The sequence below is a fragment of the Myotis nattereri genome (genome assembly GCF_964212035.1).
Source record: "Myotis nattereri genome assembly, chromosome: 1".
In the NCBI taxonomy this organism is placed as follows: Eukaryota; Metazoa; Chordata; class Mammalia; order Chiroptera; family Vespertilionidae; genus Myotis; species Myotis nattereri.
In genome coordinates, this window is record NC_138075.1 from 209,294,729 (window position 1) to 209,320,183 (window position 25,455).

At 40.9% G+C, this 25,455-nt stretch overlaps 1 protein-coding gene across 1 annotated transcript in view; it reads left to right on the forward strand.

Annotated features, from left to right (window-relative positions):
• Positions 1-23,506, forward strand: part of ARAP2 (ArfGAP with RhoGAP domain, ankyrin repeat and PH domain 2) — a 154,684-nt gene extending 131,178 nt beyond the window's left edge. The window contains exons 28-33 of the mRNA XM_081089492.1: positions 1,780-1,919; positions 8,228-8,310; positions 9,563-9,598; positions 11,484-11,547; positions 17,513-17,647; positions 21,355-23,506. Of these exons, the coding sequence (XP_080945618.1) occupies positions 1,780-1,919; positions 8,228-8,310; positions 9,563-9,598; positions 11,484-11,547; positions 17,513-17,647; positions 21,355-21,747 (851 nt within the window). The 3' untranslated portion in view covers positions 21,748-23,506. The remainder of the gene's footprint in view (positions 1-1,779; positions 1,920-8,227; positions 8,311-9,562; positions 9,599-11,483; positions 11,548-17,512; positions 17,648-21,354) is intronic.
• Positions 23,507-25,455: the final 1,949 nt, after the last annotated feature.

Genomic DNA, 25,455 nt, shown 5'->3' on the forward strand with positions numbered 1-25,455 from the left:
CTCCTATGCAGCCAGCTGGCCCCCATCGGTCCCTGGTGTTAAACTATTCCTAGAGACCTGCTTCTGGGTCAGGGTTTCATAAGTAGCAGAGCAGCTCCCTCCCTGCTATCTATTGAAAGTCAGCCCTTGACACAAGGGTCTGCCTCACTCCCATCCTCTCCCTTCCCCGGGGGCTGCCTGCCCACCGCAGTGGTGGCGCGATGGCAAGGGAAGGCGGGGAACTGCACAGTGGCGATGCACCAATGGCAGCGTCAGTGTCCAGCATCCATTCCTTCTGCACCCAGCCCAGCAACTGTTGCCTCCTCTCCCGACCCAGCCAGGACCTTTGGGTTTCAGGCTGGGATAGGGAACCAGGGGTGGGTGGCAGCAGACGTGGCCCCTTTCCCAGGGGGGCCAAGGGTCAGCTCCCTCCTTGGGGCTGGCAGCCAACCTCCCGTGGTCCCTCCCCCTCCCCACCCCATACACAAATTCGTGCACTGGGCCTCTAATATTTAAATAAAAATAAGATGAGATTGTGTTACCTCTACTCCCTACTTCAGAAAGTTGCATGCAAATCACATGACATAAAATACATGAACATTTGAAAAGTCTAAAATGTATACTAGTTTTATATCATGTTTATTTTTTTCTTGATCTTCCAGTTGTATTAAAACATGTCTTCAAGTCTTTTAACTGGAAACTATGCATGAATATTTTAAAAGTGTATAACCTTAACACTAAGAAATTGCTAAAGTTTCAAGTCCTGATATGGTGTCCCACTCTGCATCTTTTGTGGACACCATCTAATATGTGGGCCACAGCAACCTGCAGGACAAGTGTGATTTTTCCTGTTTTATAGGAAAAGCAGGAGTGGACATCATAATGACAGCGTCATGGCTACTTGGCTTCACTGTTCTTTCTGTCCACCGCACTTCAGGTCTCAGGCAGGCAGCTGATCGCTGTCTGGATTTCCAGGAAAAAGTTTTAGATTGGAGATATATTGATACAGTTATACATGATAAATTTATGGAGATAGAGTGATAAATTTATGCAAATACGAATTTGGTGTTCTTACCAAAAAGTGTTTTCTAATAAAATTAGTTGAAAAGACTCCTACGCGTGGGATAATCACAGTATTGCATATGAAATATAGTTGATGTTAAATACGCTACCTTAGCCGTTTTGCCCTGTTACTTTTACCTGTTTCGTGTTGACAGGAATTTCTCGATCAACTTAAAAATTCTTTGAGTTCTTTATCAGAATTCTGGTAGAGGTTGCCCTCTTTACCTGTGTATTTGCAGTCTTATATGAGTGCTGTTGAAAAGAAATATGAGGCAAGCTGATGATGTAATTTTAAGTTGCTTCGGATCCACATTAATACCTATGTATATAGTGACCTTAATTTTACTAGTATATTTCATTTAAACTCACATATCCAAAATATTATCATTTCAACATGTAATTAATATTGCAAAATTGGGAGATTTTTTTTAACTGTTTTGAACTGTCTTCAAAATCTGTAAGTATATTTTATCTCGATTGAGACTCGCCATGTTTTAAGTGCTAATGGGACAGTACAGGCAGGCCTCTGTATTACTGATATAAATAGATCCAGTTGTTGGATCTGCAACTTATCCGACACACCCCTGATAATGTGCTGTTCCCAGAAATTAACCATCAGCTTCTTAATGATAGGAAATAAGTTATTTATAATATCAAAACTGAAAGTATAGAAAAGTTTTTATTCTGTTCCAAATAAATGAAAATGTATCTCACTTACAAAAACAATGTACTTTACAGAGAGAAATGCCCTGGAAAGTATCAAAGAGGGAGCACTGAAAATCAAAGAAGAACCATCTAAAATACTGTCTGGAAATAAATTTCAAGATCGGCACTGTGTTTTACGAGATGGATATCTGATTCTTTACAAGGACCTGAAGGTATTTGCATATGTAGTATCTATGTACACGTTTCTGTGTAGGTATTTACATTCTTATCTTATACTTTTCTCAGCCCTCTCTCTTGGAAGTCAAGGCCAGTAGAAATAAAATAAAATAAAATGCAGAGAAGTTTGAGGATTCCTCTCAGCCACTGGACTTGCCATTAATGCACTCAGGAAGGCAGTGAAAACTCCACATGTGGCCTTTATGAGCACCTCACATTTTTTAGGGCAGGGGGATGACTTAAGTCCTAAAGAAAAGTCTTATATGTGTTACTTCAACGAGCATATTAGTCAGCATCTCAGTCAATAAAATCGACCGGGAGAGTGTGTCATGCCCTAAGGCAAAAGTGGCTTGAGTTTAGCTAATGGAAATTAATAAATGCAATTTAAAACTCTGATATACTATTTGACTCTTTAAGTTGACTAAAATGACTAAAATTGTAAGAGTGACAACACCTAATGTGGACAAGGACGTTGGTCAACGAAAACTCTCATAAATTGCTAATGGAGGGGTACGGTCACCATCACTGTGTAGAAATGTTGGACAGTTGTTAGATAAGGTTCTTAGAGCATCTACCCCTGGGCCCAGCAGTTCTGTTCCTGGTTATTATGTCCATAAAAGTGTTTGTTCAGGAATGTTCATAAGCAGCTTTATTCATAAAAGCTGCAACCTGGAAAGATTCCAAGTGACTGTCAATATAAGAATGATAAGTTCATACAATGGGATCCTATTCAGCAGTAAAATAAGTGAATACTCATGCATGCAGCAACATGGATGCATCTTGAAATCCTTGTGGAGTAGAAGAAGCTTCACACAAAACACTACCATCTGAGTCTGTCTGTAAGAATTCTAAGATCGGGCAAAACCATGAATGGTGATAGAAAGTAGAAAGTGTTTGCTGAGGTGACACGAAAGATTGTAGGTTCGATTCCCGGGAGGGCACATTTCTGGGTTGTGGGCTCCACTCCCAGTAGGGGGAGTGCAGAAGGCAGCTGATCGTTTCACTCTTAATCAATGTCTCCCATTTCTCTCTCTCTCTCCTTCTCCCTTCCTCTTTCTCTAAATATCAATTGAAAATCTTTAAAAAAAAATATTCTCTATCTAGTTTTCAGTGGTGGTCACATGGGTATTTGCCGGGGTCCAACCCCAGCGGGTCCAGGGGTTCCCAAAGGCGTAGACGGAGTCGGCGAAGAAGGAAGGACATGGAGACAGTGTTCAGTAGATTAGCAGCCTAGCCAGGATCTCCAGCCAAGTTCTGGTCTCGATCTCCAGAGAGGTTCTGCTTAGGATCTCCAGCCAGGTTCTGTGTCCATGTTCTCTTGCTAGGTTCTCCAGATTCTCCAGCCAGGTTCTGTAGCCATGTTCCCTCGCTAGGTTCTCCAGCCAAGTTCAGTCCAGGTTCTCCAGCCAGGTTCTGGTCTGGATCTCCAGAGAGGTTCTGCTCTGGATCTCCAGCGAAGTTCTGTGTTCATGTTCTCTTGCTAGGGTCTCCAGCCAGGTTCTCCAGGTTCTCCATTCCAGGTTCAGTCACCAGGTTCTAGTCAGGTTCTCTTGCCAATTTCTGTAGTCAGGTTCAGTCCAGGATCTTTTGCCATGTTCTCTCCAGCGAAGTTCTTCTGTCTCTAGAGAACGTTCTGTGTAGGTTCTGTGCCAATTTCTGTCTCTCTCTCTGTCTCTTGCTGTCTTGTTACAACTGTATTTATACCAGTTGATTCAATCCTATCAATCTCTATTACAAAGGTTAGGGCGTTTCTTATCTCCATTCCAGGGAGTAAAGATTATGTAGCTTAAGCATGATTGTTCGTAGTTAAAGTGATTAATTACACACCTGGCACTTAGTTAAGAGGTTTTATTCCCTCCCTAACTTCAGGGGAAAATCCCTACCTGGGGAAACAACCTTTCTCAGAGACCTTGGTTAAAATACATAGTGCCAAGAAGGTGAGCAAACATATTAAGAACAGTATGCCATATATGCCAGGTCCCTTGAAACAGCAAGCATGGACCGGCTCCCGGCAGGTATTTGCAGTATCATCTCTAATTCCTTGAGATTCTGGTAATACCCATGCAATTATTTTAAATGCTAAATGACAGCAGGACCTGGAGATACTTTTTTATTTTGAATTGTACAATTCACTTGAGGTAAACATTGCTTGCATACTACTGTAAGGGTGTGGCACTTCACTATGTTGTTTTGGTGATGAACAAAGAAAGAACAGGGTAGTCATATCTGTTAATATGTTCTGAAGAGAGGATGGCCCTATTTGGGGGAAGTATCTGTTGAGCTCTCCACACCTTTAACCCCTTTCCCTCTATGTTTCTCCAGAGAAGCCTCCATGTGTGGCCTTAAATAAATCATACGTTCCAATTTTGTGTAGACATCTCATACTCACTTTTAAAGACAGTGGGATGTCCAGGCATGGGGGCTAGTAGGCCAGCTCTGAAGTCTGCAGCCCTTATCCCTCCATTCAGAGGTCTGTCTTATCTTCCCTACTTGAACTCCCACTTCGGCATTCCTTCTGATAGACCCAGCAGGGAGTCTGTGCAGGTACCAAGATATCCTTTGTTATTCTTCTTCAGATTTTTTTTTTTTTTTCAGTAGAAGAAGGCTGGAGTTTGCAGAAGTAAGCCACATAAGAATTTGGGGTTAGTGAACCGAACGCCAGATTTCAAGGCTCATGAACTTAGGTTTATATTCGTGAGAGTAAATGTTAAAAACCACAGCTGACTTTTAAGTCTTCTAGGTTGAATTTTATTTGGTTTTCTTCAGGGGCTCACCCACCTTAGTCTTTTTTAGACGGAGTTCCTTCATCCTTGTCCTTTTGTATACTTATGTTGATTAAGAGTCATTTTGTAGTTGGATGGCAAATTAGCATATTTAAAATCAACCTGAAGTTTTTAGCCTCAGTAAGGAACTGATACTCCATTTCTAGAAATCTAACCATAAAAGAAAATATATCCAAAATATATATGTTATTAAATTATCTACTATGATTATAAGAGCAAACATTTAATAATAGTGACTAAGAGCAAATCCACCATGTAAATTCCAGGCCTTAGCATCGCTGCCAGAGGCCTTTGGTCACCAAAGCATAATTTTTGATCTTCCTGCTTACTTTTTCTGCTATATTCTCCTAACCTGTGTTCTCCGTGGAAACCAAGTTTTTATTTTATAAACATACTAGAGGCCCGATGCATGAATTCATGCACAGATGGGGTCCGGCTGGCCAGGCAGGCCAGGAGGGAGGGGCCACTGGAGGTTGGCTGGCCGGCCAGCCTCACCCCTGATTAAGCTGGGGGAGCCAATCATAGGAGTGGCTGGCTTCGGGGAGAGGCCTGAAGAAGACCCACTGAGCTTTGGCCAGGCAGACTCAGAGCTGGTATCTCTGTGTGTACATTAGACACAGCCCGGCACTCGCCTTTGTCTGTTGGTCAAATCCATTACATCGAAAAACTTGTTCCCCTTCTTTTCTTTGGGCCCTTACAACACATACAGGCCAATTGGAAGACGCAGGCCCAGTGGCAGAGCCAGGCCCCACAATCATGCTGAATTTAGGCCTAACACAACTGGGTAGCAATCTCCACGGAACCAGAACACACGGTTTTAGAGTCTTAATTCTCCCCTAAAATGTGCCCAGCTACTCCTCTTTAGCTGGGATAGACTGAACTAAGGAACCAAAGACCGAGTTTCTTTTGAGGTGGGATCCACCAGGAGCCGGCTGGTGGCAAGACCCCTCAGGCGGCTGCCTTCCCCCCAAGCTCGGTGAGCTCTGAGCCAGTCCGTTTCTGGCGGTGCCAGGTCCTGGGCTGCTGTCGGGCATCAGGTCCACAGGGTTTCTCTCCGCCGCCTTCCTGGCCTCCGGAGCAGTACCCTCTGGCCCAGTGCACCAGGTGGCTGTCACTAGAGCCGGGAATCGAAGAGCGAAGGAGCCGGCCCACGCAGAGAGGGACCCACAGGTGGCCAGGCAGCGCCCCCCACCCCGCTTCTCAGACTCGCTCGCGTGGATCGGGCCAAAGCCTGTTCCCTGAGACGGGCGCCATGTGGGGAAGGTCGCAGCAGGGAGAGGGGTGCTCTGACCTGCCAGCCTGGTGATGACCATCTCGGTGCCCAGCTGCTTGAATTCGTCCCACAGAGCCTTCATCTCAAGCTGCACACTCACACTGGTCACCGTCGCATTCTTCTTTACCAGCACCTTCGCGGCTGCGCAACTGGCCCCGGGGCCCTTGGGCTCCGCAGCGGTGCTGGTGGTGGCCCCTGCGGCCAGTGTGTCATAGCCACCGGTCATTCTGCCTTAATGGCTGCTGGGCTTTTATTATATAGATTTTCCACCCTTTTCAAAGGTGGCTGCTTTCATAAAGAGCAGATTTCATAGTAAGAGTCTAAGTTTTATAGAATTGTACTGAGTTGAGCTACATATTTGTCCAGTGAGCTTTTGTGCATTGTCTTAGGACCCTAAGAACTTGTTTATATTGCTATTTCAGTGAAGCAGGGCGTTGTAAATTTATAATAATAGCTATAATTCCCTGCGTGCTTTCTACATTCCAGTTACTAGACTAAAACCTTACAGGCATTTTTCTCATTTAATCTGTGTAATAACCCTTCATAGTAACTCTACTTTCTCATGTAATCATCATAATGACCCTATGAGATAGTCAGTATTGTTATTATCCCTGTTTATAAGCAAGAAATAAGGCCCTAGCCAGTTTGGCCCAGTGGATAGAGAATATCGGCCCTTAGACTGAGGGTCCTGGGTTAGATTCCAGTTAAGGGCGTGTATCACAGTTGCAGGCTAGATTCCTGGCCCTGGCTGGGGCTCCTGCGGGAGGCAGACGATCTATGTGTCTGTCTCTCTTTCACATCGATGTTTCTCTCTGTCTCCCCCTTCCCCCCTTCCACTCTCTCTAAAAAATCAATGGAAAAATATCCTCAGGTCAGGATTATAGGAAAAAGAGCTGAGAGAAGTACATGAGGCCACAAATGAATAAGTAGCAAGACAGATTTGCACCTAGGTCTCTGTGACCCTCACACCCGTGCTCTCAGCTATAAATGCTGTCTGCCTAACAGTTTGAAACGAGCTTTCCTGGGGAATACTTAGGGTATAGGGACTGCTTGTGTTAATTACTTCCATGGCTATTATCTTTATAAAATCTATTGCAGGTTATGCAAGGATAACTCATAAAATTCGTGTGATTTGATATGAAGGTTTTAAATGAAAGTATAAGGATTCAAGTTTTGCTTCTGTCAGGCAACTTTCCTGATGTTCTGTGTTCAAGGATTAACATTTTAAAAATATTAATCACAAATAAATATGCCAGAATGTGTACGGAGAATGTGTAATTGATCTAAAGCAAATGTACATAAATTCTTTTTTATAGTCTATTTTCATGAATTTAATGTTCATTAAGATGGATATTTGAGATAGTTCAGTATGTGCCCATATAGGTTCACAATATGTTTTCTATAATTCTGAAACCCCAAAACCAACACGATTTTGCCTCAGCTCAGGCTGCTGTAAGAAAGTCCTGTACATGGACCAGGTGGCTGATAGACAACAGGCATTGGTTTCATTTCTCACAGTTCTGGAGGCTGGCTGTGAGATCAGGGGGCCAGCCGGGTCAGGTCTGGTGAGGCCCTCGTCCAGGCTGTGGACTGCCAGCTTGGATCCCCACTTGGTGGGAGGAGTGCGGGCCAGCTCGCTGGCCTCTTTATAAGGGCACTGATGCATTCATGTGGCTCTACCTTCATGACTTAATTACCTCCCAGGGGCCCCCCCTTCAAATACTGTCACACTGGGGATTAGATTTCAACATAGGCAGTTGGGGGTAGAGGTGGATACAAGCATTGTCTATAACAATATTTATAGCCTTTATTTATCGCACACTATATGAAATATCATGCATTTTAATGTGGAAATATGAATATATTTGAATAAAGGGTGCTGCCCCAAGCAACACTGGTAGTGTGGTGGAGTTATATAACATATTGCATATGCATTGTATTGTATTTTTAAAATATGAAAAAATGAAAAATTATCAATTCTGATATACATCTGGTTCCAGCTGTTTTGAATAAGAGATTATTATGTGTGTGTTTAAATATACATATATAAACAGACATATATATCCAAACTTATCTATTTAAATTTACAACATTTTAATCAAAGCAATCTTCATTTACTAAGAGCTGGTATTACATTCATAAAGCATTGGCGAAACTAAGCAATTCTAAACCAAATCGCCATTCAAGGCAAATAACAAGGATATTTGTAAAGTCTGTTCAATTACATACTATTTTGTTTTCCTTACAGAGTAGCAAACATGACAAAATGTTTCCTCTCAGTTCAATGAAGTTTTATCTTGGAGTGAGAAAGAGAGTGAAACCTCCAACCAGGTAAAGCTTGAAAGGGAAGGGTGGCTGAAAACGTTCTGGGAATGTATGTCTGTTCAAGGAATGAGGATCGGAGGCATTGGTCTAACTTTATAAACTACGCTTTAGACAAGTTTCTGAAGATGCCAGATCCAGGGAACGTGTGTGGGTAGCTGAGGAGGGAGGCCGTTCCCCTAAAGGCAGCTCCTGGATGAGTGCATGTCCCCTTCGTAGAACAAGAAATCCCAGGAGCCCTGTCTGCTGGGAAACACCTGGGTTTGTCCGCATCCTACCCCTTGCTCAATCAAGGCCGGGGAACACAAGGAATGTTCCAGGCAAGTCTGCCCACAGGAAGACAGTTGCCCTCAGCCTGGCTCTCTAATTTGCCCTTTTTGCTTTGCCAAATTTGGTAGTAAATCCACAGCACGTGGATGGACCCCTCCTACACATTCTGTTCCTCTTTAACACTTGAATCAACCCAGCATTCGGTGTACACTGTGCCTACTTTCTTTTAATCCTCACCTGAGGATATGTTCAGTGATTTTAGGAAAGGGGACAGAGAGAAAGGAACATTGATGTGAGAGAGAAACATCAATCGGTTGCCTCCTGCACATGCCCCTACTCGGGATGGAAACAGCAACCTATGTACGTATGTGACATGATTGGGAATTGTACTGCAGCCTTTTTTGGTGTAAGGGACGACGCTCCAACCAACTGAGCCACCTGGCTGGGGCCATACTGTACTTTCTTATCAGAAATTACTTTGATTTAACTAATTAATTTTTCTACTTATACACCTAATCTCATGAAACTTCATTTTAATGAATTGTCTATGGTTTGTGAATCTGAAAACATTCTCACTTTTGCCTCCATGCTTAATTTATAAGCCCAATACAATTACCTGTGTTGCAATTGGCATATTTTTCAAATTCTCACACTATCAGCGGGTCAGTATGAATATTATCTTATTTTGGCCATTTTTCTAGACATCCGCTTTTACTCAGCCAAGGCTATCTTCTGAGAGATTTCCCCCACTGCTCCATGAGATCAGGAGGCTCCTTCCCTTCGTCTCCCCCCGCATGTTTAAATGTGTAGCCAAGTCCCTCAATAGTTATCATTTACCTCCAGATAAATCACACCCGTGGCATCTTCACTGTGGGTGCCAATTCTGTTAGGCATTTCCACCATTAAGTGTCTCCTCCTTAGCACCCCATCTTGTTTCCTGGTAAAGTTGGTCATTTTGAATATGTTTGTGTTTTTTCCCCATGTGGTGCAGTTGGGGATTGACAGCGTATTCTGAAAAACATCAGTGGTAAGTTCCAGCTGGCAGTTTGGGGATCTGGTGTATCGATATAACTTCAGTAAACGGATAATGTTGTGACTTGGCAGATAGATCTATAGACAGGAAGTCTTTCGCCTAAGCGAAGGTAAAATCTCTACTAAACAGAGTCTAGGAAGAGGAAACTATATTTGCTTTCAGAGTTTAGGTCCATTCCAGTCCCGTGTATCCTAATTGCCAGTGCCTCTTAAGAGCAGCTATATCTGATTTCTTCCTAGTTACTGTTGAGTGTGGGATCCTGGCTCTTATGGGATAAGCAGGCAACATTCAGTTTTAAGTAAGGGAGAAGAACTAGCTTCAAACTCAGCTAGAAAGGAAAATCTTGGTTTCAAACCTGTTCTTTACATGTATGTACTTGATTCCACTGATGTCAACAGATCAAGCCACTTTCCCGAAAGGTTATATGAGATGTCTCCTTCTTTCTCACCTTCCTGCGTCTGATGAATCCAAGCCATACCAGACGTGCTTCTTCACTGTCTCTGATTCACCACACCCCATATCCTAGGGCCCTGCCTTCATTCACCTGCCAGGAGTTTGGCAGAAGCTCTTCCTGCTTCTGACCCTGCCTCTGTCCTCTAGGACATTCTCCACCCAGCCCCAAAGAGACTTTCTAAAATGTATCACATTTCTTTCCTGCTTTAAAACTCTCCTGTGAATCCTGTCACCTTACAGGATAAAGCACAGAAGGGTTGGCCTGGCATGCAAGGCCCTCAAATATGGGCTCCATCAGCTTCATTGCCCATGACTTTCCCTTTTTGCTTAATGATAAAACAGTTATGTCTTGAATTCACCACCCATGCCTTGCTGTCTCACATCTCCATGTTTAATAGATGTGGTCCCCTGACTGAGCCTTCATCCGTACGATGTGCTGCCTCTTCCTCATCACTGACCTCTCCCTGCCCACGAGGCACACTCCGCTGTCCTTCATTCAAGCCATAACTCAGATGCCCCAAAGCCCTGTAACTCTCACCTTTAATCTTTATGTCTACTTTGTATCTACAGTATTTTGTACACAGTGGTGTGTAATCAAAATGATCTAATTAAAACCTTGAGAAAGGTTCTCTTGGATATGGTAAATGGAAAAGGACAGTGTCTCTATGATAATCTTTCAATGAAGAATATTTCAGAAATGTTAACATTTTTAAAAATTAATTTTATTATACAGGAATATAAAAAAGATGGTGGCATCGAATGCCCATTTTCTCATTTTGCCATCAGTTACAACATTTTCCTTTTATAGGAAACAACCTCCATCTCATCCCCAAGCATGCTGTTTCTATGTTCATGTTCAACTTTGCGCTTCTCTCACTGTTTTATTTGTTTACATTCCCGGCTCCGCTAGTGGACTGTGTGAATCTTGAGGGCAAGCACTCTGTATATACAGGTTTTCAGTAAAAGGTGTTATTGGACGGGGAGTGGTTTTTTCATTTAGCTTCTTTTTCACGAGTCTTGTAGGTATTAATGTTTATAATCATAACGATGGAGACGGTCTAAGCCTTTTTAAAGATCTGCTGTTAAGAAAATAAGCACACATTTTTCTTCTTAAGCTGGGAGTTTCTAGGGGAAAAGGTGTCTTACCAAGGCTTGTACCTGAAAAAGCAAATGAGGTTGACCTTTCCAAAAATATTGCTGATCATTGTTCAGCAATTATCAAAACCTTAGCTATATTTTGTTTAAAATAGCATATGTACACTATTATCCTGACATCGTACACTAAGGAACCTGTACTGAAATACTCCCATTTTGAGTGCATTAAGCCATCAGTCAGAGAAACCAAAGAGATTTCTGATCACTTACTTACCAGATACACTGGAGAATAGACTTTTTTATCTATATAGTCATACATCTTGCTTTGCAGGCACCTGTGTTGTGACAGTTTACAAACCCAGATGGAGTGGATGGCCAGTGTCTTCCTTGCCCAGGTAAGATATCTGTTTCTAGTTGTCCAGGAAAGCGTAATGATGGTGTATGGGAAATGGCGGTGGTTTTGATTAATGTTTGAGTTTTACGCATATACTTTTATTTACTCTTGTATGTATTTTTAATATATAAGCATCCGGATTTATCCCTTACTCTTTGAAAGAGAGTTTACTCTCTTCGTAGAGTCTTTTTGCCAGCCCAGCAGCTCTGCAGCCTAGGGGAGGTGTGTTGCTTCAAGATGACAGGATAGCCCTAACCAGTTTGGCTCAGTGGATGGAGCATCGGCCTATGGACTGAGGAGTCCTGAGTTCAATTCCGGTCAAGGGCATGTACCTTGGTTGCGGGCACATCCCCAGTGGGGGGTGTTCAGGAGGCAACTGATCGATGTTTCTCATTGATGTTTCTAACTCTCTATCCCTCTCTCTTCCTCTCTGTAAAAAATCAGTAAAATATATTAAAAAAAAAAAGATGACAGGATAAGAAAGAGGGCCTTGTGGAAGCGGCCACCCTACCAGAGCCCCACATGATCCTACTCTCCCCACCCTGCCTGTCCACAGATATGGACAGGAGCCTACATTTCTTTAATACTTGTTATTTGCTAGAAACTTCAAAAAGAGTTAATATGTGTGTTCCTTGCAACAAACTATGCATGGCAATTCTTAATGATGAAGAAATAGATGAACAAAGGTTCCATCCTTGGCATAGGACCATATATTTAGCTAGTGGTTGAAACCCAGAGCCAAACACATACACTCCATTCCCCATTCAGTCTCCTTCCTGGAGGAGGGCTCACTTTTGGGGGGAAGGTTTCAGTAGTCCCATTAGTATATTTGGTCGTCCCCCCATCCCTCCAGCCCTGTCTGGCTGAATTCCAGCATTGCTTCGCACAAGAGCATTGAAATTCACGGTCACGATTAAGTTGCCACTCTTTATTACCGAGGATGTACTTCCCCATTTCTCTTACTAGAGAAGTTAATCCACCCCCCAAATCTGGTCATTTTCTCTGTTCCTTTAATTTATTATCCTCTCCAGAGGTTAATTAAACACTGTTCTCAGCCTGACGCTATTACTACCTGGGAATATATTGGCAGAAAAAGACTGGTTGCTAACTTTTTTTTAGAGGCTTTTCTTCTTTTGGGGGGACTTTTTAATAATTCAGATATTCAAGTCCTACTTTGAAAGACTGGATTTGAAGTATTTTACTGAAATTGGAACTATAGAGTCGAAAACTGGTACGCTGTGTCTTTGTGGTGCAACTAAATTGATTTTTTGTTTTTATAATTAAAGTCAATCCATCCTGTAGTTTGAAAATCAAAGTATAAACAGCCAGGATGCTGCTCTCAGAGTGAAGTTATTTTCCCCTGCCTTGCCTATCCTGTGTGGTCTCAGCCCGGTTACCTTTCTTTGTCCGTTCCACGTTTCAACACAAAGATCCTTTGGGATTTTAGGATTTAGTGGGTCACCTCCATAGAGAAACAGACAAGAACTTAGCAGATGTTAAAAATACACACGCAATAGTAAGTGTCCCTCCAATTTACATTCATTGAAAAAATAGCATTGGTTACTTTGTTGAAACCGTACTCTCAAGGGTCAGAGATGGAAGCAGGAGGAATGCCTCTGTGGGTGAGGATGGCAGCTCTGACTAGGGTGGATCTGCTAAGATGTTCAGATTCAAGAATACTGGAAGGCAGAGCCAGTAAGGCTTTTCACATTGATTGGCTATACCAGTTTGAGAGGATTAGAATCTTAGTGTTTTGGCCGTGGGCAACAGGCAGATGTAAGTGACATTATCAGAGACAGAGGGGGAAAAGGGAGAGTTCTGTTCTGGCCACATGGAATTTGGGTTACCTTTTAGACATACACGTGGGTATGCTGGATAGCAGTTTGGATATAAGGATGAAAAACTCAGGCAAAAGGTTGGGGCTGAAATGTAAATTTTGGGGAAGTCAGTATTTAGATTTTATTGAAAACCATGAGTTTGGGTGAGATCTGAGAGAGAGAATGAGAGAGGGGGTTGTATGGGAGAGAGAAAGAGATGGCAGACAAGCCCTGGAACATCCTAAATTTAAATGCCTAATATATATATGTGTGTGTGTGTGTGTGTGTGTGTGTGTGTGTGTGTGTGTAAAACAGCAAAAGAAATGAAAAGGGTTGAGGAAGGAGGAAAATGTAGGTGATTGCTACAGAATATTCTATCAAGGAATTTGCCATGTAGGTAAATGAGGCTGTGACTAGATAGAAACAAGAAGTCGAGGTAGGTTTGGGGCTATTGATTTATCTTTAAAATGGGAGAGTGTATACTTTGCCTCTATGCTGATGCAGACAATCCAGTAATTGCAAGAAAAGTTAATTTCTTTAGGAAGAGGGTGATGTTTAAACCAGCAGAGGCCCTGGGCAGCTGTGAAGCAATGTAAGTGCCCATTGGTTCATCATTGCCGGAAAAATCAGCAGCAGCACAGTGTGGCACATTTGTCCTCAGATTCCTGACTATGTATTCTGGCCACTGAGCAATTATAGATATGACTGGAGAAAAGTTATTTAAGCAGAGCGGTACTGATTGAAGAGAAGGGAGCCTCGCTCACATGGCTGTGAACACAGGAGATTGGTACATTTCATGATGGGGAAAATGAACATCTTGAATGATTATTAATAATCTTAAAAATTAAATCAGCATGGCCACTCCACTGGGGGATATTAGAAGTGCGGGGAAGAGTAAAAGATGAGATTTCTTCAGAGAGGGGGAAAACGAGTTGCACGGTAGTCAGGTAATGAATGCTGCGTGCTCACTTGAAATTTAAAGTTAATTTAAGATGAGATGCATCTCCAGAGTGATCTAATTTCTTTTCCTCCATCCGTCCATAGGCACCCATAGAGTAAGCAGAATTGGGTTTAGGTTCAGGGCTTAGCCACACACATGTGAGGGGGAGAGAAAGAGCACAGGACTTGAAGGAGTTGATAAGGAGGTGAGTATACTCTTTGGCCATGAAACTGAGGCCAGGCTGTGAAGGAAGTGGGGAAAATGAGCAAAGTGGAATGGATTGAAGGTCTTAAGGAGCCTAAGAATGCTTCTAGTGAATGAAACTAAACGAAGTGAGCTGGAAAGATACGAGGTCAAGGTCAGAAGTGAGAGGCAAACGCCGTGTTCCCTGCAGCATCATTCATCCTAGCCAAGGTGTGGAAACAGCCGAAGTGTCTGCTGGCAGATGGATGAGTAGGTCAAGAGAATGTGGTGAACATGCACAATAGAATATTATTCAACTTTTTTAAAAAAGAGAAATACCATCCTGTGCAACAACATGGATTAACCTGGAGGGTTTCATGCCAAGTGAAATAAGCCAGACTGAGAAAGACAAATACTGCATGGTATCACTTACATGTGGAATCTTAAAAAACACCACACAACTCAAACTCAAAAACAGAGAGCGGAAAAGTGGTTGCTGGAGTGAAGGGAAGGGGGGGAGGGGTAGAAGAGAGGTTGGTCAAAGGATACATAACTTGCAGTTATAAGATGAATAAGGCCTGATGATTTAATGTATAACATGGTGACAGTAGTTGATAAATCAGTATTGTATAATTAACATTTGCTTAGAGAATAGAACTTAGATTTTCTTAAACACACACACATACACACGGTAAATATGTGAGGTGATGGATGTATTAATTAACTCACTGGGGGGAATGCTTTCACAACACATGCTTATATCAGATCATCATGTATACCTTAAAATATTTTACAATTTTATTTGTCAGTTATACCTCCGTAAAGCTGTGGGGAAAGAAACTAGAAAGTGGGAGACAAATGAAGGTTTTGGGATGTGATCATTGGTTATAATAATGGAAGTATGATCTCAGCTATATGGTCTATGCGGGAGAACATTGGAACTCACTTATACATAACTGGAAGTATCAGAACACATTGCTTAGCTCTAATGACTCCTGCTGTTGGGAAAAATACCTCTTGGGTCATTCAGTGAGACCTAATGAGGCAGTATCCAGAGCATTGTTTGTCATGTCAGGAAAAGAAATGGTGTTTGAAAACTGCATTTGCTCTTAGGTTCCTCAGAATGTCACTTAATGCATGCACTATACACCAGTGAGTAAAAGCGTAAGCATAATTCATAGGATTGCCTACTTCCTTCCCAGCCAGTTTTCTCCCAGCTTTACACGTTGGGAACATCCCACGTATATAACATCAAAATTATTTTATCAAGTGTGGGACCGTGACATAGAAATGTTATGAAGCTTGTCACTTTCCCTCTGATTAAAATATTGCAGACATCTACTGTGTTTGGTTTGTTGAACCAAGGCAAATACTTCCTTAACACATGGCGGACGGATCACGAGAATTCTCACTTCATATTACACAGTGTCTTACATGGCATCATACTTTAAAAAGGTATTAGTTTGTAAGAAGATGTAATAAATAACTTCAAAATGCGATGGGTATTTGATTTTAAAGCGTGCCTTTAACATTTATGTAAAATGTTTTTTGTACTCGTTCAATAGAAACTTATCTGGCCACTGGGTAAAGCTAGCAATAAAACTACTGGTCTGCAATGTGTTAAAATTCAAGGACAGACCTTATGCATATACACTAAGTCTGGTAATAAGTAGGACCTACACTGTAGGATCACTGAGGATGAAAGGCGATAATACATGTATATCGATAAGCCCAAAGTCTAGCAGTATGCCCCTCAATATAAATCAGCTATTCTACAATGGCTATGCAGTCAGCCTTTGTTGAAATGAATTCGGTACTATAATATCCTACTTTAAAATACTAATTGCAACATAAGAACAAGACTCTGTTGAGTCTTAAGAGTAGTGGAAAATAAGAGCAGGCATTCAGCTATATAGCTTACCAAATGTTTTTCATTTCACCGTAACATCTGTAAGCTGCTCATTTTATAGTTGCTGTTCTGTATTTCTTTCATAGATTGTTGTCTGAAAATCAATTTGCTTTTCCCAACATCTGACAAGTGAATCTACCCTGAGGAGTGGAAAAATCTTTAAAGATTTTTCTTTTATCTGCGTATCTCAAGGATTTATCAGTAAAGAGCTTCTATTTTTACCTGTGGATATTTCTCCCAGTTGCAAAATTAACTTTTTCCCAGTCATGTCTACAACTGCTGGGTGGCAAGAATATGTAGTCAATAATTTGAGAACAAATGTGCCACACTCTCTGTTGTACAATGATTTTCAGTATAAATGTCTGTGTACAAGGTAACATTTCTCTGGAACTCAATTAGATGAAAAAGTAACATTTTAAAAAGGTCGTACATTAAGGCTAATTTTTCTGGTGACGTGCCTAAGGTAGACTTGGGCTACATAAGGTCAATTTATTATGTTGACACTGAAGTCCTCTGGTGGAGAGAACAAACGTGAACACATAGTTACGTTGATTACAGGGCCGGGAAGTGTAGACAAGTACATTCTTTTTCTCCCACGAAGAGATGTGCCAGTTTTTAAAATATTTCACCCCTTGCCCTGACCGGTTTGGTTCAGTGGATAGAGCGTTGGTCTGTGGACTGAAGGGTCCCAGGTTCTATTCCGGCCAAGGGCATGTACCTTGGTTGCGGGCACATCCCCAGTAGGAGGTGTGCAGGAGGCAGCTGATTGATGTTTCTCTCTCATCAATGTTTCTAACTCTCTATCCCTCTCTCTTCCTCTCTGTAAAAAATCAATAAAATATATTTAAAAATTTATTTTTTAAAAAAGAATATTTCACCCCTTTTGGTTTGGTAAGTAGTACCAAACGCATGTATTTGAGACCTAGAAATTGAACTGAGACCTCAAAGCTCAGTTCACTTAAGAGTTTTACATCCTTTGGCGATGCAGCGATGACATTCTCATAGGAAGCAGGTCACTGTATGTGTGTGTGTGAAAAGAGAGCCAAGTGGCTCTGTAACAGGGTGTACACCACAGAATAACGTCACACACCAACGGCAAGAAATTGTGTTTCCACAGCATGAAAATGATATACGGCCACCCGCTGGAAAGCAACGAAAACGCTCTATAACCAAAAACCCCAAAATCGGAGGCTTGCCTCTCATTCCCATCCAGCAGGAGAAAAATGCCACCCAAGTCTGGAGAAATATCGAGGTAGGTCAGGATTTTATTTCGTTTATGTTAATTCTAGCATTTGTTTTCTTCGGTCTTACTGTGATTGAGTGCACTCATTAATTCATTGGCTTTAAAAAATCAGGAATAATATCTTTGTAAAGCATAACAAAAATCACATCCGTCAAGAAAACATGAGAAATTCTATGGCATGTTTTAGAAGTTTTGTGTTGTGTTTTTTTTTAACTTCTTTGAAATGATTAGTGTAATGATGCCATTGACTGTTAAATATGCACAATACCACCTGTTTGCTTATCCCTAAAGTAGCCAAGCCATTTTAAATACGTGTACAGAAGCTCTGGTGGTAAAATCACAGTCTCAAATTAGTCTTAGAGGTTGACGTCTAACAATCTGAGAATGAGCCCATAGCAGCAGATGTCTGCTGGAGCCCTGGTCACTAGACTTTCTAGTGACATATTCAAGCAGTGGTTTGGGAACCGATGGGGTGTCCCAGTTAATTTAAGGAGCTGCAAGACCTCTGAGCATCAAAAAAGATTTGGCATTCTTTTTCCTGAAAGCCGCGATCTGTTCCCCTTCTCACCTTAAGGTGCAGGGAGAGCAGAAGTGGCATCAACCTGAGCTTGAAGTGCAGGCTCTTCAGGAAAGAGTAGAGGCTGTTTACACTCAAAACGCCCTGCTCTGGGGCTAATGCACATTTCAGTGCCTCCATTGCGTCTCTCAGAGCAGAAAGAAACGCATGTAAAAGATGCCCTTCTTCTTAGAGGCTGGGTTTGGAATTAAGCTGTTTGAATTTCTTGCTTTCCAAACAGAAATATCTTTTGAAAGACTAAAGCCATTTTAACTTACTGATCAGATTTTAAGAAATATTTGTCCATGCCTATCTCTCTTTGAACACTTATCTCATTAGAATATTCCTCTTCTCTAAAAAGATAAAAGCTTTGGAAACATTGGTTTATTACCTCTGTTGCCTACTTGGTCCTTCTGCACTAATGTAATCAAAGAGAAGAATGATCTTCCAAGAAATCATGACCTTGTTTCTCCTGCCATTCTGGGTAATAAACTGCCCTACAAAACTATGGATTCCTCAGCTAATCTAGAAGCTTAAAATTCCAAGGGCTGCATTTCCCAGAAACCAAGGTTGGGAGAGACAGGTTGAACAAGTGAAGCCAACGTAGGGAGTGAATATGCCCTATAGTGACCCCAGCTTGTCCTGACATTGTCTTAGGATCAATTACAGCCCAAAGCAAAAGCTATAGTATTGGTATTAAAATACATTAATCAGTACCAGTTAAGAATTGGGATGATAATTGAATATATAATTGTTATCTCATACAAAATTCAAAATTTCTGAGACAATGTTTTTAGTATACTTAAGACCAGGGAGCTGAACTAAAACACTGAAGATATTGTTAAAGGCTTTTAAAACAGCTCCATGAAATATTAATAGAAAATTAATGAGTAGTTAAACCCAAGATTTTTTTGTAAATTTAAGTGCAGTGATTTGGTGATTCAACATATAGGCAGAGAGTCCTTAAAAATATTCCAACGTTGGGGGTGAAAGTTGAAAGTTTAAAAAGCATTAAAACAAAATTAATGAAAATTAAAAATTTTTCCTATGAACTATAAACCTCCTAGAAAAAAACCAAAACATAGGCAGTTAACTCTGACATTGCTCTTAGTAATATTTTTTTTGAAATATCTCCTTGGGCAAGGGAAATGAAAGAAAAAATAAACAAATGGGGCTACATCAAACTAAAAAGGTTTTTCACAGTGAAGGAAACAAACATAATGAATGAAACAACCTACTGAATAGAAGATATTTGCCAGTGTTACATCCAATAAGGGATTATTGTCCAGACTCATACAATTTAACACCAAAATACAATCCATTTAAAAAATGGGCATAGAGCCCGCTGCTGTTGCTCAGTGGCTGAGCATCTACCCACGAACCAAGAGGTCATGCCCGGGTTGTGGGGGCTCAGTCCCCAGTAGGGGGCGTACAGAGGTAGCCAATCAATGGTGTTTCTCATCTGTGTTTCTATCTCTCTATCCCTCTCCCTTTCTATCTCTCTCAAAAAAAATAAAAAAATAAATAAAAAGCATTGAAAAAAATAAATACTTAAAAAATAAAAAATGGTCATAGAACCTGTATAGACACTTCTGCAAAGAAAACATACAGAAGGCTAATAGACATATGAAAAGATGCTAAACATCATTAATCATCAGGGAAATGCAAATTAAAATCATGAGATATCATCTCACACTGCCAGAATGGCTGTCATCAATAAGTCAGCAAGTGTTGGCAAGGTTGTGGAGAAAAGGGAACCCTTGTGCACTGTTGGTGGGATTGTAAATTGGTGCAGCCACTATGGAAAACAGTACAGAGGTTTCTCAAAAAAATTAAAAATAGAGCTACCTATGAGCCAATGATTCACTTCTGGGCATTTATCTGAAGAAATCCAAAACACTAATTTGAAAGATATATACATCCCTGTATTGCAGTGTTATTTACAATAGCCAAGATATTGAAGCAACCTGTGTGTCCATCAACAGACAAAAGGATAAAGAAGATGCAGTACATATATATAATGGAACACTTATCTCATTAGTATTGAACACTATTACTCAGCCATAAAAAAATGAGATCTTACTTGGGACAACATGGATGGGCTTGGAGGGTATGCAAAGGGAAGTAGGTCAGATAGAGACAAATACCATATGATGTCACTTACATGTGGACTCTAAAAGAAGCCTCACAAAATAAATGAACAAACAAAACAGAAACAAACTCATAGATACAGAGAAGAAATTGATGATTGCCAGACAGGAAGGGGGCTGGGAAGATGGGTGAAGAAGAAGGGATTAGGAGTATTAAGTTGCCCAGTTGATAAAAGCAGTCACAGGGATGTAACGCACAGCATAGCAAATATACTCAACTCTTATAATAACTGTAAGGTGCCAGGTGGGCACTAGACTTACCGGGGTGATCACTTCATACGGTATATAAATGTCTAATCACTATGTTGTGCACCTGAAACCGTAATTGAGGGGAAGTATTAAAAGGAAAGTGTACCTCTATACCTTCGCAGGTATTGTGACAGTGAATTTCCATGCCTGTAGGACCTTACAGTTTACTGAATGAACGTGTACTCTAGCCTACTGGTGTTTTTAAAAATGTTTCTGTGGAATTCTAATATTATGTGGGAGGAAAGATTTTACTAAATATTTTGGAAGGAAATTAAAAAAAAAAAACAGAAAGAAGTTAAACAGATTTCTCTGTCATAATACTCCTCAGCGTCTTTAATATGCTGTTATCTTGAAGAGAGGCTGTGGTACAAAGAGCATTTCCCCAAACTCAGGGGCCACAGCGACTTCCTTTTCTCTGTGAGTATAAGTAGAGATACACGGACATGTGGCACATCCAAGCAAAAGGGAATCGGAAGAGGCAAGTTTGAAAAGACACTCGATTTAAATAACTACCCTGAAAGGCATCTTTGGGGTTCTGCATTAAATGCACGTTCAAATGAATTTCCATGCTCTACATTTTAGTCCATATTGTGGCTCTCGGATCAGTATTTAAATTTAGGGGAGCCACTTGTGTCAAAATTAGAACCTAAATCCTAGAAATAAGCTGGGATGTAAGAAGCATCAGCTTTTATGTGGAATGCGTTTTTCAAATGTAAATTGCCAACTCCGGCTTTCCCACGCGGTGTTTCATTTTACCCTAGAGCGCCAGGGGCGAGCTGGAGAAGCTGCGGCTCCACGAGAAGCGCGACCAGGAGCCTGGGGACAGCACCCTGAGGGACAGGGCCTCCATGGTGGCCCACTGCCTGGAGCACAGGGACGACAAACTGCGGCATCGAACCCGGAAGCATCGCAGCCTCTACTGTCTGGAGGACACAGAGGCCGAGGCTGAGGCCTCTCATGGGCAGCAGAAAGGCCCCAAAGGCTCATCCAAGGCCCCGGGGAAGACGGAAGACAGGAACGGCAGAGCCGCTCCGGACGCTGACAATAAGCTGCCGTCCCAGGTCATCAGAGAACTCAGCGTGGTTCTGCAGCGGTCGAGAACCCTTCCGAAAGAGTTGCAGGGCGAGCAGATCTTGCAGAAAGAAATAAAATGACTTGCAGATTTTTTTTTAAAAGAACATTACATACAATGTTTGTGTACAAATCAGAAGGCAAACTCTCATGGTTGGTAACATTTGTCTAGCTGTATGTACTCATTTGAAGAGCATTTGGGAATATCTATATGTATATATGTGATAAGTGTAAGATTTAACTTTATTTTGGTCTGAACAAAGCTTGTACAGCTCACCTGTATTAACCGTGTGTAAAAAGTCCTTGGGTTACTTTGAGTGGCCAGCCTTTTGAAGTCGGTGTCTTTTAAGCAGTGTAATTTATGAGCACAAAGATCCAAGTGTACTGTATTGTATAAAATGCTGTTTAAACAAAGCCTATGAAACTATGTGTAACACATTTTGCACTTTGAGGAACCCTGTATATTAAGTGAGCACATGTTTTGAGGTTTACAGAGGGTCTACCTTAGGGAAAAGAAAGGGAAGTAAGTTGAAAATGGGGAGGGTTTATTTTAGTGGCTGCCTATCACACAACACCGGGGTTTTAAAAAGAGGCCAGAAGTTAACAAACATCCTAAAAACCGAGGAGGTTAGGGTGTATTCCAGTTCACTTTTGAGAAATGGCTTGTGAAGAAAATGTCTAGTGACTGAGTGTTTCCTAAGAGTCCGACTCAGCCAACAAACATGCCTGATGGCCCTGGCCACTCTTCATTGGGGTGTGAGTGGACCAGCCACAGTCGACACTCACTACACTGCAGGTCCCTGTGGTGGCTGCTGAGAGGAAACTTACACTTCCCGGGAGGCGTGTGCACAGGGCCCCGCGTGGACGCCAATTGCACTGTGGCCGTGTCCAGGAACGTGGTCTTGGTCTTCAAGAGTTCCTCGCCCTGGTTTTGGTACGAACACAATTCTTCATTGCAGCGTTTTGTTATTGTGTTTTTTTTGTTATTGTTTTACTGTGTACGCCCCCTTCTTGTTACTTTTAAGTAAGGTGGTAACATGGTTCTCTGCACTGTCACAATTAACTGGAAGTATGCAGCATGCGGCCATTTTGCAGCGGGAGGTAGGGGAACAAAGCCCTGTCTATCTTGACATCCACTTCGGATCAGCTACTGAGTCCATGATTCCCCCAGGGCTTATAGGACTTATTATAGCTCATGGAAGGGGCAGCACTTTTCAGCAGTGTCTTTAGAATTCTATCAGGTCTGGCAAGTTTCCATGAAAACTTATTTTATGTATGGATGCTTTATCCCTAGCATTTCTTTTTACTCCCCTCTACTTTTTGAGTATCTTGATCAGAATTTGTATACAAAGGACCATACTTTGGTCGGTCTGATCACAGTACAGTGATATGCTGCCAAATGCTCTGAGTTTCTTCACTGTAAAACACGTATATTTGGCGGGGATAAAATTGTTTGCCCTGGATATGTGATATTTATTCTTTTAATCCAAATAGATTGGAATTTTTTTAAAGAAGAGAAAACTGCGGGTCAGTTTATAAAATAGATGGGCACTGCTGGGGAGCCTTTTGGTATTTTAGAAAAAAATCCAAACTAAACAGTGATCCTAATAAGTGATATTTATGTTATAAAGTGAGGCATATGAAAATTAATGTTGGACAACATTGGACAATGGGAATAGTATCTGGGGTGTACCTGTCTTATCTGAATATTTTTGAAACTTGAGCTTCAAATCTAATAGCTTCTGTTTCCTGTACAATGCTCTCTGTTTTTCCAAGTGTAAGATAAGGGCTAATGATATCTCATATATTTTGAGTAAAAATTAAAATTGTTTTACAAGTCCACCTGAGCGTGACTGTCTCTATTTTCAGAGTTTAAAGTTGTCACAAATTAAATAAAATAGATTGTCTTTCCTTTTTTCCCTTTTAAAAAAGTTGAGTTTAATATATATGTAAAACTAGCTCATTCATTTTTTCATGTACATCAATACAAATATTGTTCTATTTTTAAATGATGAATATATGCATACCTGACACAAACAGAGTTATGTTACTTTAACTTTCATTTCTGTAGCCCTAAAAGTAATTGCTAGACATTGGAACAGCCGTATGATCCAGCAATTCCACTTTTGGTTATTCTTCTGAAGAATAACTACACAAAAAAATATATGGACCCCTGTGTTAATTGCAGCATTCTTTATAATAGCAGGATATGGAAACTACCTCAGTGTCCATTGATGGGTGATATATATACATATAATGGAATGCTATTCAGACATAAAAAATAATAAAATCTTGCCATATGCAACAACATGGATGGACATTGAGGACAGGCTAAGTGAAATAAATCAGAGAAAGACAAATACCTTAGGATATCACTTATATGGAGTATCTACAAACAAACAAACCAAGTTCATAGAATACATTGCTGGTTCCTAAAGGCAAGGGTTGGGAGTGAGCAAAATGGTGAAGAGGGTTAATAGGTAAGAACTTCTGGTTGTAAAATAAATAAAATAAGGGGATGTAATATAAAGCATGATGACTATCATTAACAATACTGTATTTCATATTTGAAAATTGCTAAGAGTAAATCGTAAAAGTCATTGCAAGAGAAATTATTGTGAATGGATAGAGACAGATGTTAACTCTACTACTGTGGCATTTTGCAACATATACAAATATTGAATCATTATGTTATATACCTGAAGCTAATATAATGTTATATGTCACTTATCTCTCAGTGAAAACAAAACATACATACATACATACATAAATGTAACCTTCCCCAATTCAGGTCAGTCCCTAATTAGATCAATGTCATTAGCCTCTTCTCTGCCAAAAGATAAAAAAAGTGCATCCTCTCTAGAAAAAGATAATATTTTCTAGAATTTCAGCAAGTTTTTTCACTATCTGGCATTTAAAACCATTTAAAGAGACAGGAACCTGTGAATAACAACAACGAAAATGAAGGGGAAAAATATAAAATGAAAGAGATCTGCAAGTGAACATGCTATTGGAATTATCAAACAAGGACTCAATGGCAGCTATGATTAATATGATCAAGAAAAGTAGAGGGAAAATAAAATACAGGAAAAGTTGGATAATTCTGCCAGAGTATTAGAATCTAAAAAATGAAACGGAAATTCTAGAGCTGCACATAGTAACATCAGAGGAAAACAATGGAAAAGTGAAGAAGGAACTTTTAAAATTGGAGAATAAAGGAACGCTGAATTTAAAGTAACAACAATATAATGATAGTGGCCTCTCACCATGGAAAAAAGTAAGGTGGCAGATATAAGGTCGAATATATCAAATGCAAAATAACTAAACACTAAAGTTAAAAGCAAACAAAACCTTATGTGTTTGCTGCTTCTAAAGACTCATCTATAATAATAAAAGGGAAATATGCTAATTAGACTGGATGTCTTCCGGATGTCCTTCCTGACAAAGCCAGGGTCAGAGGGAAGCCAGCCCAGTCCTGGGTGCCTGCAGGTGGCCCAAGGGAAGCCAGCCCGGGTCCCAGGTGCTGGAGGGCAGCCGGTGCTGGCAGCCGGGGGAAGGAAAGACTGCTCTTGCACGAATTTTTGTTCCTAGGGCCTCTAGTTAAATATAAAGATAGATGTTGAAAGCATAAAGTTGAAGAAAAGATATACCATGCAGACAATTATCTCAAGAAAGCTGGTGTCCCAATACTAATACAAAACATAGTTGACTTGAAGGTAGGAAACATTGTATCATACAGAGGCATTTCTTATAAAGGAAGATATTATTAAATAAGATCCTTATATCTCCCA